The sequence below is a fragment of the Arabidopsis thaliana genome, chromosome 4 (genome assembly GCF_000001735.4).
Source record: "Arabidopsis thaliana chromosome 4, partial sequence".
NCBI classification, from domain to species: Eukaryota; Viridiplantae; Streptophyta; class Magnoliopsida; order Brassicales; family Brassicaceae; genus Arabidopsis; species Arabidopsis thaliana.
The window spans coordinates 9260533-9276593 of NC_003075.7; the positions used below are offsets into that span (position 1 = coordinate 9260533).

The following is a 16061-nucleotide window of genomic DNA, read 5'->3' on the forward strand; positions in this document are numbered from 1 at the left end:
GATTCATGGCATCATCACATCACTATCAATCATGGGAAACTGCATTCACACGTTGCTCTGCAAGCATGGAAACAAGGTTACAGATGTCTGGTCGGATGATGAGGCATCAACAGAGAAGATCAAGGAGTCACCTCAGGATGCAGCTGAGCAGAAGAAAACAGGGACAAGGCGGTGCATAAAGATCACTCTGACTAGGAAACAGCTCGAGCAGCTGCTGCAACAAAATCCTCAAGGCGTTTCATTTCAGCGGAAATGGAAGCCATCTTTGCAGACAATAGTAGAGGTAGATAACTTTTGATAGTCTGTTTCGCTGTATAAGTTTGAATCTCGCTGTGGCTTGAAGTTGAGGTCGCAAGAGGGAGAAAAGTTTTGATAACAACTCAGTCTAGTAGTTGTAAATTTTGTGTTCAGAAGATCTTGTGGCTGCTGATATGTAAAGTTACAGCTCTTGTAATGGGTTTGTTTTTGGAAACCTATTACTAAAGAATGTCAGAGTTATTCTTATGGTTAAGAGTTTTTAATTTGAAATCTTAATGTTAATCAATCACTTGTGTGGTAATGAAAATGTGGAGTTTTATAATGTGATTAAAGAAGAGAAAGATTATGCCTTTCCATTGGATATGAAGAAAAGGAAGAAACTTTGCAAAGCGATGCGATCCCTTATTCCTTCTTTATTCTCTTACACGAAGTCTTTGTCTGGTAATCATCACGAGGAAAAGAGACAAAACCCATTTCCCGGACAAAAGCATCATCTTAAAATGACGATTATGTCCATTCACATTCTCTTAACTTAGGGATATTCAAGTAAAGTAATCATGATTAGTGGGTTAAACTAATGTAAACAAAGGAATCTTCACCAAGCACACAGCCACTTGATAAGGACTTGAGAACTTGCGTTGATCAACAAAGCCAAAGGTACCAACTTCCAAATTAAAACCATCTCAGTCTCCTTCCTCTTATATTGCAATCTTCAGAGTTTTTGGATTCAACATCTCTCCATTTCTCTCCTCTCTCTCTTACCAAGTTCAATCACAAGGAAATGGAGATCCAGGCAAAGCTCATGGAATACAGATTCCATTTCATGGTGACAATCATGGTGAGCGTGATTGTGGCGTCTCTCGTGTATGCAGCACCAAGGATTCTGAACATTTTAGCCTATTTCTGGCCTCTGTTTGCGTCAACAGCCGCCTTCTTAGCGATGGCAATCACCTTTGGTGGCTTTCAACAGCTTTCAGAAGAAGCCACCGGCGAGAGACTGATGGATTACGTCGCCGGACGGCCTGAGGATTCTCACAAGTACGACTGACAAAGATTTGCACACAAGTATATATCCATCTTTAAAAAGCTTTAACAATGTAAATGATTTGGTGTAACTTATGTCAAATAAAATGTCGAATGATTGTGTAACAAAATTTAAAATAGATAAAAAAAAACAGAGCATAAAAGCAGAGTATTAATGAAGAAAACAAAAACAAACTATAGTTGGTCAATAACTGTATTGATAAGCGAATTCGTTGACACCAATCATGGCAGAAACAACTTGAGAGACGATATAGAAGCTACCACCTAAGATGAGTAGAATGAGAATGGCGGAGATTGGGTTCTTGAGGAGCTCAAAGATGGGCTCAAAGACAGCAGAGAGAGCTCCAGTGCTAACCGTGAGAGCGTAAAGACCGTACCTTCTAACGTTGTCCCAAAACTCTTCCATTAAAGGACCTTCTGGTCCAAGCGCCATAGCTTTCTCTGCATCCATTCCCAATACCAAAACCATCATCAACCCTACAGAGACTCCACCAACCACAGCATATCTCCAGTGCCGTTCCAAACCCAGAGGAGGAGGTTGTGCTCTTTCAAGCTTGCTGTTTCTGCTACTTTTCGTAGTCAATCTTCTTCTGGCTGAGCCACACCGAACAAGACATGATGTTCTGTTCCTTATGCTTGAGCTTGGAAAAGCTAGAGCTGCTGCTATTGATCTGCTACTGGTAAAATGGAGGTGTGGTTGCAGACAAGATAGTCTCATTTTGGGGAGAGACATCATCGTCATCTCACTTCTTCCTTTCCTTGTAGGAGTCAGATTCTTTCTTATATACTAAAACATTTGGTTTAGATTGTGTGGCTCTGATTCACCTTATCTCTTTTCACAATCTGTGGATAACTTAATCGTTTTTCTATTACAAACTAATTTTGACAAGGTGTAATAAACAAGGGAATGTCAACAAATAACTCATTAGAGCTCACACATATATATATATGATACAACACTACACAAGCCTTAAAGTTGAGCAATACCCTTCTTCACAAGCATATCATAAACTCGATCCACTTTGGTTGGATCAATCTTGAAAAGGCTATATGCATCCGACTTCTTCGTTACATTCCCTTTGAATATCTCATGTGACATCACTTGTTGCATCTGTAGATAAACCGGTGGAACCAACTTGACCTCGCTGCAGAGACGCTTCTCCTGCAAAACAAAGAGCTTTCTTCTTTCAGTTACAACGACAGAAAACTCATCTCACACTGTTCAGTATCTCAGTTCTCAGACACTTACGGATTCAGACAGCAGTTGCGACTCCGTGAACCCAATCAAGTCCAAATCATTCACATAGCTTGAAGAAGCTTGCACAGGTGGTCTAGAGCCCATCTCCCCTGCAATTTGACCAAATTGACCGCTCTCTTTCCCTCTGTTCATCCCTTCTTCGTTTTCTCTCTTCCTCTTCCTTCCCAGATACCTCTCTGCTTCAGCCGTTGAACGACACCCTGCCACTTGAGCTTCCTGCTCCACCAATCCAACACAGTGAGCCACATCCAATCCAAGAAACCAAACGCACAGTTTGAGGGTAGCAATGTCCTTACCTTGAGATCTTTGAGCCGTTTCACCATGCGGTACTCGCTTACAACATTACGGAGTAGCTCGTCGTGCTCCTCTTTTGAATGAAAACGCATAAAAACGTCCAAACGTCGGCATTGTACTTTCTCCTCCTGAGACAGGTCCTTCTCAAAGGGATTTGGGTACAACAGGTTTCTTTCTATTATGAATTCTTTTCTACGTTTCCTCTCATCAAGCCTACAAACATCATACTCACCTGCGTCAGAATGGACAGCAAAAAGAAGAGACTTTGTTCCCCTTTTGATCTTAAATGTTGTACCTTTTTGAATAGATACGCAACACACGCAGCTTCAGTTCATGTTCTTCAGGAGTATCGTTCTCTTTGAACTCCATCTCCGCCAAGAGTTGCTCAGCATCATTGTCATATTCAGGGTCAAACTCTTCTCTTTTCTGGTTGTAATTACTCAGCTCAACCAAAGAGTTGTTTACCGAGGTGGAAACAGGTTTCTTCCCTCCAAAACTTCTGTCTACAAAAGACTCTAACCACAAAGAATGTCAAAACATAGAAAAAGGGAGAAAATATCTACCAGTATAAATACAATGACAAATATTGGGCCTTTTTGGATTTTAAAATTATGCTCAGTCAGCTTCTTACTTTACAAGTAGATGATTCCATTTACGCGATGGTTAACTAGATTATAACTACTGGTGTAAGCTAGAGCAAGTAAATAACAAAACGATAAGCACACCTATATACGAACCAGATATAGCATACAAAGCAAGAACTCACCTTTTTGTGTGTCTTCAACTCTGCAAGAAAATTGAACAAAAGATGAGAAAATTATAGGGTTATCACTGTACAGTACATGAGAAGAACGAGAAACATACTTGACTTTAGGAGGAGAGAACGGGTACTCTTCTTTCATGTTCTGCTCTGCTGCCAAAGAAGAAACCACTTCAAAATCAGAATTAAAATAGCAACACGTACAACGCAGAATCAAAACCATCAAGCAAAGAAGCGCATACCTTTCTTGTCATCAATGCGTCCTTTAGCCATGGCTTGAAGTTCTTTTCTGTTCTTCCCTGCTACATGTGACATATCCTGGGAAAATAAACGTTTCTCCTGAATTAGTTAATACCTTGCAAAAGGCTGGCACTACTGAGGTAGATAGGTATCTTATCAGATCGATGTAGCATACCGGAAGTGGGAAAAATGGTGAGTTCAAATAGATGTTTCTGTAGTGCTCAAGACACTGTTCTTTACTCTTCGTTCCCACGTGCTCCGCAACCTCTGCCCAGTTTCCCAAGCCATAAATTTCAAGTCCCTGAATAAAGACATTAAAAGAAATTACTTTTCACTGAAAGAATCAGACATTATAGACTTCATATCAGTACGATAAAAGAAGTAGTGGTACCTCCAGGAGAAGCATTTCATCATCCGCACTCCAGTCAGGACAAATAAGCGGGAAAGTTAGATTTCCCTAACAAAGCAAATGAAACATATATTAAGCTTTGGTAGAATTCAACCAAAAGATATTTTCGCTAAGTATAATGAATCAAACTCTTTCCAAACTAAAAGGTAAGAAAAGTAAATGAAAACTAACCATAACTCGGTATGGGTGATCACATTTGTGAGGAGTGATCTCTGCTCCAACAGACATACATTCTATACAGAGATCAAAATCTGGACAGACAGCACACTTTATCCTAATTTTTCCAGTAATGTCTTTCTGGCAATAATCGCAGTTATACTTCCCTCCTCCCTCAGCACCTGGTACTGTCTCCACAAATAAAAAATGTTGAGTAAAAGAAGAATCTTGACAGGAGAAACAAAAAAAAAAAACCTTGATAAGTATTTTTTTACCCAAAGAAGTAGACTCAAAGTTCTCCACATTAGCCGCATTTTTCTTTTTCCTCGTTCTGCAACAAACGCATAACACGATTCTTTCATGTCAGCTTCAACAGTGAAAAAACAATTACACAGATGAAAACAGAGAAGAGACTACATAGCTACTGAAAGTTTTCAAAAGCAACAAACTTTAAGCGATGCTCATTGTCCCAACTGAAAAATCAATGATTGTTGCACAAAGCAGATGCAAAGAAACTTCAAAATCAATCAATTTCAGCAGAAATTGGCACAATTACATAGATGAAGATAGAGGAGACTATAGCTACTGAAAGTTATCAAAAGCCACAAATTTGAAGCCATGCTCATTGTCCCAACTAGAGATCAATGACAATTGCACAACACAGACTCAAAGAAACTTGAAATTCAAATCAATTTCAGCACAAATTGGCAATTACAAAAGAGAAATCCACAAAAACCCCAAATCGGAAATTAGAGTAGTGAATTAGGAACAAACCTCTGAGTAGGGTCTTCGAAATTTTGGAAGTTCCCTCGAGAGCGACCCATTGATGCCCAAGTAGAAAATTGGATTATTGGGTTATGCGAAACCACAGAGAAGAAGAACCCTAGCGTAATGCCAACATGGGAGACTCACCGGAGAAGATGGAATGGGTACTTGGGGGGGTTTCGTGGAAGAAAGATCTAATCGGAATTCAACAAAACTCGGTCGAAATTTGTGAGGTTTTGGATCTCTACTAATATTATTCAGAAGTTCCGACCGAGAAGATTAAAATTAGGGAAGTCGAGGTAAAGGAAATTTCTAAGGCACTGTACTTTTTAGATTTTTTGGGATTAGACGGTCATGCTTATTACTAAAGCATATGACTTAAACTAAATTGACTCTTATAACTTCAACTTAAAAAACTATTATTTTTTATGTTAATTGTTGAATGGTGGTTGAGGGAAAAAAAAATGAAGAAAAAAAAGCTAAGATAGACCATTTTTATTGGTAATTTTTTATTATTAAAATAATAAAAATAATAAAAGGAAAAGAAAGAGAGTGTAGAATGTTTCTCGTTAAACTATGAAATACTTTATACAAACCATCATAATATTTTTCTCTTTTCAATTGGTTCGCTAAAATAAAAATTTAATCATATATAAAATTATAATAAAATACTAATATTCTTTTTGTTTGAAAAACTGTTTGGGTTTCTTCTTGATGGAGATGTCTTTAATATTTGGTTGGGTTATGGTTATTCGTTTTTAGGTATTTTGTTCATGGACATTTTCAGTAAATGAATTAGCAAGTAAATAAACTTGTATAGGAATAAATGGTTAGTGTTGTCACACACTATCGGAACAACATTATGATGTATTTTAAAATCTTATTGATGCTAATTTGAAAAATTGATTTGGAAGAAGGTTAAGCAAGGAAACAACCATATAAGATAGTTTGATGCTAATTTAAAGTTTCTTATTTTGGTCGAAAATCGAATTATTAGAAATGTTTGAACCTTTTTTATTAGACATCTAGTGATAAATTTTATAAGACTCATGTCAATCGAATAAAAATATCGAATTGTTGTTTTGCTGAACGAATAAGTTTGTCTATATTAGACGCGATTAGTTCTTCTAAACCACATTATCCAAAAAAATCGTGATTGACTACATGGTGTAATGATACCTATCATACCATCTCAAGAATATGGCATGACTCATCCAATTAACAATTGTATTTGCGCATAATTGTAAGATGTGTAAATTCCTTTTCCGCTTATTAACGGTGATTTGCGATAAGTTAATTCAGAAGACGAGTTTCGATTCTCCCATCATAATAGGTTGTACTACGAAATAATTTCCCAACATGTACACATAATCTCGACAAAAATCCAGTGATATGGGTTTACTTGTAGTTGAATAGATATTACACCACAATGACTTGTGGTTTGGTATGTAAGAAAAGGCAAAAGTATAGTTTGCAGTTAAAAAACTGAAGGAAATGATGTCCTTGGTATTAAATTACGATTAAACCCATATTCTCTCTCTCGCATAGTCTCTTCCTCTTTTCTTCTTTCTTCGTCAATTTCAGAACAAGTCACTACAGATCTGAAGTGAACCAAGCTCAGGTTTTGTCTTCTCTTTGATCATTCCTTTCTCAGCAATATAAATTAGAGTTATATCCTTTATAAAGGATTTTGCTTTTTCACCAACAAACCCTAAATTCGGTGTCTCAGCAAGAATCACGTGATTCTCGTTCCTCTTCCTCACGAAACCCATCATCTTCTATCTCATTTGTAAGCAGCGATCTCAATCCAAATACCTTTAATTTTATTTGATTCCATACCCTAATTTTTGTATATTCCATGTCAATGAACGTTTCAGGAGAAATGGGTCAAAAGTTTTGGGAGAATCAAGAAGATCGAGCGATGGTTGAATCCACCATAGGCTCTGAAGCTTGCGACTTTTTCATCTCAACAGCTTCAGCTTCCAACACTGCCTTGTCCAAGCTTGTCTCACCACCAAGTGATTCCAATCTCCAACAAGGGTTACGTCACGTTGTTGAAGGATCTGATTGGGATTATGCTCTTTTCTGGCTAGCGTCCAACGTTAATAGCTCTGATGGTTGTGTCTTGATCTGGGGAGATGGTCATTGCCGTGTCAAAAAGGGTGCTTCAGGTGAGGATTACTCTCAGCAAGATGAGATCAAAAGACGTGTGCTTCGCAAGCTTCACTTGTCGTTCGTTGGTTCAGATGAAGATCATCGTTTGGTGAAATCAGGAGCTCTTACTGATCTCGACATGTTTTATCTGGCTTCTTTGTACTTTTCCTTTAGGTGTGATACCAATAAGTACGGTCCTGCTGGAACCTATGTGTCTGGGAAGCCTCTTTGGGCTGCAGATTTGCCTAGCTGCTTGAGTTATTATAGGGTTAGGTCTTTCTTAGCTAGGTCAGCTGGTTTTCAGACTGTGTTGTCTGTACCAGTGAATTCTGGAGTTGTGGAGCTTGGTTCTTTAAGACATATTCCAGAAGATAAGAGTGTGATTGAGATGGTGAAATCAGTGTTTGGTGGGTCTGACTTTGTTCAGGCTAAAGAAGCTCCTAAAATCTTTGGTCGACAGCTGAGTCTTGGTGGAGCAAAACCTCGGTCTATGAGTATTAATTTCTCCCCGAAGACCGAGGATGACACGGGTTTCTCATTGGAATCGTATGAGGTGCAAGCGATCGGAGGCTCTAATCAAGTGTATGGTTATGAGCAAGGGAAAGATGAGACATTGTATCTAACTGACGAGCAAAAGCCGAGGAAGAGAGGGAGAAAACCAGCAAATGGAAGAGAAGAGGCTCTAAACCATGTGGAAGCGGAACGGCAGAGGAGGGAGAAGCTGAACCAGAGATTCTACGCTTTGAGAGCGGTGGTGCCTAACATCTCCAAGATGGACAAGGCTTCGCTCCTTGCAGACGCAATCACTTACATCACGGATATGCAGAAGAAAATCAGGGTGTATGAAACAGAGAAGCAGATAATGAAGAGGAGGGAGAGTAATCAGATAACTCCAGCAGAGGTTGATTATCAACAGAGGCATGATGATGCAGTTGTAAGGCTAAGCTGTCCGTTGGAAACTCATCCAGTTTCAAAGGTGATACAAACGTTGAGGGAGAATGAAGTTATGCCTCATGATTCCAACGTGGCCATCACAGAGGAGGGTGTGGTTCACACATTCACTCTCCGGCCTCAGGGTGGCTGCACCGCTGAGCAGTTGAAGGACAAGCTCCTTGCCTCTCTATCACAGTAACTATCACAGCAGTAACTGCTATGTAATAAGTGTAACCGTGTTGGAGGTTGTATCAATGTACTATTGCAAGCCAACCAAAAAAAACTCCAGCTTAGTAGGATCGTGTAATTTTCCTTATATGTAATGTTGAGATTTGTCTTTTACATATAAAGATTTGAGCAGAAAGCTTCACACTTATCTCCTATCTAAATACACAATATAGAACCGTTTTTGTTGCCTTGTCAGTCAAAAAATTTGAACACTTCCAGTTTGTCTACGGTCTACCAGTTGTTGAGCTGCGACGTAACACTTTTCACGACCGGATGGTACTGAGTATGCAAGTACTTCTTCGCCTCGTTGGAACCAGGCTCTTTAAGCCACTCCTCGAATAATCTCTTCGCCGTTGGATTCTGGTATGGATCTGTATTCAAAGTCTGGATCCAAAAGGGCAGGTTATTTATTACTAGCTTAGTTAAAAGTGATTTATGAGACTCAAGGATAACTTACAGTATCATTCATATAAGTAGCTTCCAGTGAGTGGATCAGTTCTTTCTGGGACTGTCCTGTCTTTGGCTTGATCTGCCCACCACCATTTAGGCAACCTGTTGAGAGCGAGCATTTTGGGGAACGGTTAATAAGTCAACATATAAGACACGTTTTTCAACTAGGGTTTGCAGAAGATGAACCTGCAGGGCACGCCATAATCTCTACATACTGATAATCGCATTTGCGCGTTTTCACTCTCCGAACAATATTCTGGAGGTTCTGGAAACCGTAACACAGCGCAAATTTTAACACTGTTTTACCTTCCAACTTCAAGAAAAAGATGACGAACATGAGACAAATCCGAGGGGGATTAATGAGAGAAAATTTCAAAACTGTTCATAGTCTGGCTAAGAACTTACTTGAAGAGTCACTTCACGGAAATCAGAATTTCTGAGAGTTTTAAACTCCAGAGGACCTTCAATAGTTTGTCCAAATAGTGCTTTTGCCGCATGTCTGAATATTGTTTCTGCATAACCACCAGAACTCCCAGCTACACCATAAAGATCTCCTTCCTCAGTAACATTCGTCAGCCTGTTTTTTGCATGAAAATGGAAATGTTTACTTCGTATGTATTCATCACCCACTAGCAGAGAAGAGGAAATAATAATGCTTCTTACACTCTGTCAAGTGGAGATTCCTCCAAATCTTTAAAGTCAACTCCTTTCAACTGCACGACACATATAGAAATCCAAAATCAAATTCACATTTTCTGCGGTATGGAAGCAGAATTACAATGAAAATAGGGTTTAATCTCTATCACAGTATCACCTTTATTAAATCCATGATTTCACCCGTTGTTAGCACGGAATCAACTTCTGTCAGCTTAAGGTCTCCATTATCTTGTGTTCCATCATCAAAGACAAAATCATCTCTTGCTGCCTCGAGTTTCTTATCATAACAGGGCATCACAGTCACATGGTACACCTCATGCAGCCTAGTTCCATGAAATGCTCACGTTGAATCCAAAATTTCAGAAAGGTAACCAAAGATTCAAGTGTACCACCGTACCTGAGTCCTAATGCTTGACACAGATGGTGTTTGATCGCAGCTCCAATAGCTTGCTGAGGACTCTTAACAGAAGACACATACGGCAGAACATATGAGCCAAGCTGCTTTTCAGCATAACAAATCCAACCTTGATTCACCAAAATTTCCGCACGTTACTCTCACATAGTGACACATAGCATTACGTCAAACTAGTAAAGTTGCTTACCAGGACAGGCAGAGGAAAGCACAGGGAGAGGGGATTGAGAATTTTCACCATCATCAGAATTAGCTTGCTTATAACGGCTCACAAACTCATTACAAGATTCAATAAGTACCAAATCTCTACTGCAGCTAGTATCAAACACAGCTTTAACTCCCAGAGACTTCAAAAACGTAGTAAGCTTCTTGAAAACCTGAAGAGGAGAGATGTCATAGTGAACCGCAAGGGAAGCTCTCGACTGTGGAGAAACGGACACAACCACGTCCTTGCCTTTGCTAAGAGCAGAGAGAAACTCGTCTAAGCTTTGCTTCTCAAGCATAACTGTCTCAGCTGATGTGATGCATCCACTGTATAATCGTATACATAAACCATTACACTCTAAACTCTAAAACTGACTCAGACAAAGTAAATGAGAGGACAAACCTGCAAGCCAAGCAATCCTTGAGAGAAATTTTAACCGGTTCAAGCTGCTGTTTTGGGGCAATCACAACCTTCAAATTCAAATTAGCACAGAGAAGGACACGTTTAGCTAGTGAAGATATATATAGGATTCATAACAAAAGACTAGGATATGCTATTCCCTAAAACACAAAAAGAGACTAACTTGAAGAAAGAATGAAATTCAATGGCAAAGCATGGAAATTTCGGACCTGGGGTCGATCAGACTTCTTGACGATGGGTTTTGAGTCCTTAAGAGATATGACACAAGCTTGAGACGGAGCAATGAAATCGTTGAGATCTCCGAGCCTCAAAGTCGGTGAAAACTTCTCTGACATATCGCTTTCTATTCAAAACTTAAAAATCTAATCTTTAGAGACGAAGAAACTAGTATAACCAAAACAAAGGAGCAAAGATTAAGGATTGGTGTCGGAGAAGCTGAGGGTATCGGAAAACTAGAACGGCGTCGAAAGGTGCTTTCTTCCTCTATTGGTTCTAAAATTGCAAACTGGGGTCTCAAATTACCTAAAAGGGGTTGAAAAAGTCAAAAATGTAAATTGCATAGCGGGCCTAGTAATAATCTTATTGTGTAAGGGCCTAAATGCAAATAGAGAAGCAATAGAGGTCGGTGACACAATGAGGGTGATGCTTTGCTCAACAATAAGTCAATAACCTTGGTCTCGTTTTTTATCACAGCATATGGCACATTGACACAGAACATCAATAGTCTAGTTTTACATATTGTTTGTCACATATAACATCATCAAGAAGAAGAAGAAGAAGAACCAACAAGAGCCTACACTTTTGTTACTATATGTTTTTTTAACAACAACATTTTCAACACTACTAAAGACAAAGCCGCATTCACTTCACCACGGCGTGGTTCTGCGGTCTTTGGTGGCACCGTACAAGCGGAAGAGACTAAAAGCAGAAATGCAGGAGACGAAAACCATAGCAATGGAGGCTAACAAGGCGCTAGAGACTCCTATAGCCATTTGGTTGCAGAACTTTCCATACATAGTACACACTCTCATCCATTGCAAATCTTCCTCTCCTTCCCTAGCAATCACACCAGACTCTGCTGTTGCTGCAATGGCTGCCACATTCAAGTACGCCATCGCCTGCTCATTCAAAATCACAACTACACTCTTAAATGGCCAACGAAACTTCAATTCCAAATGCAAGCAAACAAGCAACATTCCTACCTAAGTTAATTCAATTCTGATATCCAACCAAACCCATTTAATGCTTAGAGACTTTTCAACATAGTACCCTACTTTTCTCTAATTTGACCTGAGATCTCAAAATAACAAAGCCAAACCCCAAAAATCCCACATCCAATTCACTAATTTTGGCAAACAAAATGTATGTAAAAAGAGAAACACAAACTAAAACTCACCTGATCACCAGAGAAAAAGGCCCAAGCAAGAGGCTTACTAAACAAAACCTTTCCTTTCATCGTACCCACCACGCAACGAACTGATTGCAACAAAGAATAAACCGCAGCTATCCCATTAGCCACCACCAAGAACCTGCATCAATCAATCCCAACAATAACAACAAAAAAGTTACAAACTTTGCAATCTATCTCAAGTCAAAGTACTAAATCCGAAATGGGTTTATGATAAGCTTACACAACCGCCTTCATGTCCGTGTACTTGGCCGTCTTCTTGATAGTGAAGATAAGCTTGACCTCAGTGTCTGTCACAACTAGAATAAGCGCGAGGAGAGCGAAGACACTGATGGAGCACCGTAAGAGCAGCTCCGTTAACCTCATTCTTCGATCTATTAACTTCATCTTGCTTCTGTATCCTCCAGGACAGATTTCGGCCCCCAAAATAAACTCACTTGTACTCTTAAAAATCCGATTTTGGACAAGACAAGAAGACAGGTTCCGTAGAGAGACTAAAGAGAAATAGTGTCCACACTCGGCTTAAGGCTTTAAATAGAGAGTTCCATGCTTTTACTTCACATCGCTTGGGTCCTTAGGCTTTTATTGAAAAATATCACCAAAATTGAAACTGTGTTAACGAATAAGTTTGCTACTAGTTTTGTGTAAATTAAGGCTGGACAAATTAGTTTCTAGATTCAACTAGTTACTAAAAGACCAACATATGAAGTGAAGTGTTATTAGTTATTGTTATCATTTTTACTATTATTACCACCGTCTTCATTTTTCACTTTTTACTATTTGAAGGAAAAAACAATAGATGAATTCACTGAATAGTTCATAATGAAAATACTTTTTTTTTTTCGTTTCTTAAAAACTTATGGTTTTTTTCGTTTTTAGTCTTTTAGAGGAGAAAATTGGATATTTGAAACTTTTCTAGGAATTCAACTTTCTCTTAAGTAAAAGTGTAAAACGGATCACATAATTTAGATATCCTACAAATACGGATACTTATTTCTTACATGAAATTTATAGTAAACCAATTATATCTTCACAATGATCTCATTTTGTCGTGACTTCTTGTTTTAGAGTAAACTTTTAATATGCTATTGAATTAGGGGTGATAGAGAGACACAGAAACATAGTCCCTAAATCTGCCAAGTGGTAGAAAAGTTCTTGTAGACGTTACTACGTATATTATTATGAGATGCATTGAATTGAAATGTGCATGGGTTCTGATCACAAACCCAAAACACAACATTTTTCTAACATCCCCCCTCCCTTAAAGACGAAAGTGAGATATCACAATGACCTTTAGGATTAATTAAATTACAATGCTCCATATTTGTCTTTTAATGTTCTAGGAAAATGGAGAGAAGAAGAAGAAGAAGAAGAGAAGATTGTTATCTATCCCGAGGAGATTATTAAATTATTAAGATGGGACTTTGGATGCCCACATACACAACTATTTAATGAACCTTCTTCTTATTTATTGCACTTCCCATCTCCCAATTAGCCCCTCTAACCAAACCCTTTTCTTTGGTTCTGTCTTATTAACTCTTACTAATAGGCTTAACCAAATCCAATCAAGTTCTTTGATTTAGAAAGACAAGTGTAGATGATGTGACACGTGCACGTTCCTTTCAAACCAAACAAGATACTATGATTTAAATTGTTTTCCTTAATTAAGTAATGTGGTGGTTGGAAGTGGATATTATAATGCCCTCGAATTAATTGCTAAAAAGATTCTCCCATTAAACTTTAGTGCCTTCACCAAGCTACCCACTTTTAATAATAGTAAGTATTTTTATTTCTCTCTTCCATTTTCGGTGATATAATGCTACATCTTAATGAACCACATGCATTGGCATCGTGTTGAATAAGTACACGCGTCTTTAGAATCTGATTTTACAAAGTCGGTGTTACAAGATAAAAATTGACAACACGTAGAGGAATAGAGACAATGTGTTTGTTATGGTGTATATATACACATTGGGTAAATATTGGGGCTGCTTCTACGGTAACAACCTGCTCAACTCTCAAAAACGAACTACTTGTTATTGGTAAAATCCAACAAACAACCAGAGAAAAAGAGTCATATAAATATACATTGTTAAGGAAGATTAGGAACAAAAAGAGAAGCACAATTTCTGCCACAAGTGTCTCCTAAAAGGCTACAACTTTGAACTCAAAAACCATCCAATCTTCACTCTTTTCAGGGATGCGATTTAGAACTCCACGAACCTACACACATATTTGCTCACTCTGTTTGAGAGTATGAGCCACGGTATGATCCCGACCTGCATTTTTACCCAACCAACACTCTCAATCAAGAACAAGCCCAAATAAATGGATTGAGAAGAAGGAACTTACCATTACATGGCCTGTCATGTGACCTCCTGTTCCCCAAGATAACAAAGTCCCTGTGAAACACACCACATTCATTTTTTTCCTATGTGTTATATACCATAAGCGAGCTTTAACCTGGTAAAAGTAAACTACTCACCAAACGGTTGAACAAGTTGCTTAGCGATAATGGCAATTGGAGTCCTCCAGAAGCACAATACCAAGATTAGGTATATCACAACCTAGAAACAAAGTTCTTAGCACATCTCGATTAAGGAGTTTTAGACGGAAAAAAAGAAGAAGCTTGAGCACACAAACTAAGCTACCTTCGAAGCAAGCAGACCCTTCCCATACATATCGTATGAAAGCTTGATTTCTTTGTGATGCTGCTCCAGATCTAAAATTTCAAAATGAGAATTAACAAATACACACACACACCAATACTACACCATGATGATGCAGTGCTTTAGTAGGAATATCTGCTACCAGATAGTATTCATGTTTAAAGCTAACTAACTGTTGCATCATATTTCTGAATTTCATGAACTCTACACTCACAAAGCAATCAATCATATTTCTGAATTTCATGATCTCTACACTCACTAAGCAATCAATCATATTTCTGAATTTCATGAACTCTACGCTCACTAAGCAATCAATGTAGAACTAATAATGTATGCATACTCACATTGTGCAAGTTCTTTCTCTTTAGTAGCTGCTGACCTCCTAAGTTTCGCTGCTTGCGCAAATGTGGCTGGCCTGCAAGTAAACAATAGATAAATCTCTAATCAACAACACTCATATATATATTTTTCAACAACTGCACCTTCCTTAACTCAAATCACTAGAACCAAAACAAAATGTGACAACAAAATGGCTTACTGAGACAATGCACTAGCCTCTCTCAAAAGCTGCTTAATTTCGGTTCGCAGCTCTGATTCCCTCGTGTTCTTCGACCCTTTCTGAAGAAATTCCATAATTCAAAACGATGATTCATGTGGATATGAAAAAAAGCCAAAAAGTATTATCTTTTTTACCTTCTTCAATTGGTCAAGCCACTTGGATAGCAATTGGAAGACAACGACGACGACGAAGGTCAGAGGAGCAGCCAAAAAGCCGCGATCTTCTATAAGCTTCTCTCCTTCCATTAACCCTTTTGCTGATTACTGATTCTAACGTAATTCACCAATCTGCTCGAACAATTCATAACTCAGTACCATTCAGATCAACAAAATAAAAGCCTTAATTGAATCCATCATGTTCTGGATAAACATATCATCTAATCAATGGAGGAGGAAAAGATTCTAGTGCATATAGAATGAGATCGTCGTGAGTATGATCGGAACTTACAATCTCCGTCGTGGATTCACAGAAATTTGAAGCCTTCAAGCCGAGGTTAACGTCTGAAATTGAACGAACGATGGGAATTTAGAATTGGCCTGAATCTGTAAAAGAGGAGGGTTCTGATTTTGATAAAACAAAAGTTTCTACTCGTTTCGTGAAATAAATAAAACTCAAGCCCTTATGTGTAAACAACAATAACTAAACCCTTTTTCAACAGGCTCTATTGGGCTTCGTTGAAATAAAGAAACGGCCCATTAAATTAAAACTAAACCGCTTGTTTATTTTCTTTAAAATTTCATTAAGCTTGGGTATACATGAGTACATGTGAAAAGAAACAACAA

At 38.4% G+C, this 16061-nt stretch overlaps 7 protein-coding genes and 1 long non-coding RNA gene across 10 annotated transcripts; 2 read left to right on the top strand and 6 right to left on the bottom strand.

Moving 5' to 3' along the window:
- Positions 1-25: 25 nt before the first annotated feature.
- Positions 26-450, bottom strand: AT4G06395. The gene has a single exon (NR_142009.1). It is a non-coding gene; the product is annotated as an other RNA (long non-coding RNA).
- Positions 32-2138, top strand: AT4G16400 (uncharacterized protein; the record flags this gene model as incomplete). The annotated part of the gene is made up of 4 exons (NM_117735.4): positions 32-283; positions 412-457; positions 975-1296; positions 1534-2138. The coding sequence occupies 4 exons, from the start codon at positions 32-34 to the stop codon at positions 1568-1570; spliced, it is 657 nt and encodes a 218-aa protein (NP_193373.3). The 3' UTR covers positions 1571-2138.
- On the bottom strand, positions 1334-2069 carry AT4G16410 (uncharacterized protein). Its single transcript, NM_117736.3, has one exon. The coding sequence runs from the start codon at positions 2042-2044 to the stop codon at positions 1487-1489; it is 558 nt and encodes a 185-aa protein (NP_567494.1). The 5' UTR covers positions 2045-2069; the 3' UTR covers positions 1334-1486.
- ADA2B (ADA2 2B) lies at positions 2089-5625 on the bottom strand. 3 transcript variants are annotated; one of them, NM_202831.3, is made up of 12 exons: positions 5194-5625; positions 4695-4750; positions 4435-4607; positions 4246-4311; positions 4030-4155; positions 3857-3932; positions 3719-3767; positions 3621-3640; positions 3150-3357; positions 2857-3067; positions 2552-2776; positions 2089-2464 (listed from the first exon to the last, which is right to left on the bottom strand). In NM_202831.3, the coding sequence occupies exons 1-12, from the start codon at positions 5241-5243 to the stop codon at positions 2273-2275; spliced, it is 1452 nt and encodes a 483-aa protein (NP_974560.1). In that variant the 5' UTR covers positions 5244-5625; the 3' UTR covers positions 2089-2272. The 3 variants fall into 3 exon arrangements, with proteins under 3 accessions (NP_974560.1, NP_567495.1, NP_974561.1); NM_117737.5 differs by having other exon boundaries at positions 3150-3369; NM_202832.2 differs by having other exon boundaries at positions 3150-3369; positions 3719-3764; positions 5194-5554.
- Positions 5626-6727: 1102 nt separating this feature from the next.
- AT4G16430 (basic helix-loop-helix (bHLH) DNA-binding superfamily protein) lies at positions 6728-8646 on the top strand. Its single transcript, NM_117738.3, has 2 exons — positions 6728-6973; positions 7062-8646. Exon 2 carries the CDS (start codon positions 7067-7069, stop codon positions 8468-8470), a length of 1404 nt encoding a protein of 467 aa, NP_193376.1. The 5' UTR covers positions 6728-6973; positions 7062-7066; the 3' UTR covers positions 8471-8646.
- NAR1 (ferredoxin hydrogenase) lies at positions 8562-11137 on the bottom strand. Its single transcript, NM_117739.4, has 10 exons — positions 10853-11137; positions 10626-10693; positions 10209-10549; positions 10004-10130; positions 9764-9929; positions 9613-9662; positions 9355-9526; positions 9136-9262; positions 8957-9051; positions 8562-8883 (listed from the first exon to the last, which is right to left on the bottom strand). Exons 1-10 carry the CDS (start codon positions 10976-10978, stop codon positions 8731-8733), a joined length of 1425 nt encoding a protein of 474 aa, NP_567496.4. The 5' UTR covers positions 10979-11137; the 3' UTR covers positions 8562-8730.
- A 107-nt stretch (positions 11138-11244) lies between these two features.
- AT4G16442 (Uncharacterized protein family (UPF0497)) lies at positions 11245-12733 on the bottom strand. Its single transcript, NM_117740.5, has 3 exons — positions 12275-12733; positions 12040-12172; positions 11245-11761 (listed from the first exon to the last, which is right to left on the bottom strand). Exons 1-3 carry the CDS (start codon positions 12436-12438, stop codon positions 11510-11512), a joined length of 549 nt encoding a protein of 182 aa, NP_567497.1. The 5' UTR covers positions 12439-12733; the 3' UTR covers positions 11245-11509.
- Positions 12734-13905: 1172 nt separating this feature from the next.
- On the bottom strand, positions 13906-15915 carry AT4G16444 (tail-anchored protein insertion receptor WRB-like protein). Its single transcript, NM_117741.4, has 8 exons — positions 15727-15915; positions 15414-15566; positions 15259-15338; positions 15065-15135; positions 14703-14773; positions 14537-14618; positions 14404-14453; positions 13906-14330 (listed from the first exon to the last, which is right to left on the bottom strand). Exons 2-8 carry the CDS (start codon positions 15522-15524, stop codon positions 14259-14261), a joined length of 537 nt encoding a protein of 178 aa, NP_567498.1. The 5' UTR covers positions 15525-15566; positions 15727-15915; the 3' UTR covers positions 13906-14258.
- Positions 15916-16061: the final 146 nt, after the last annotated feature.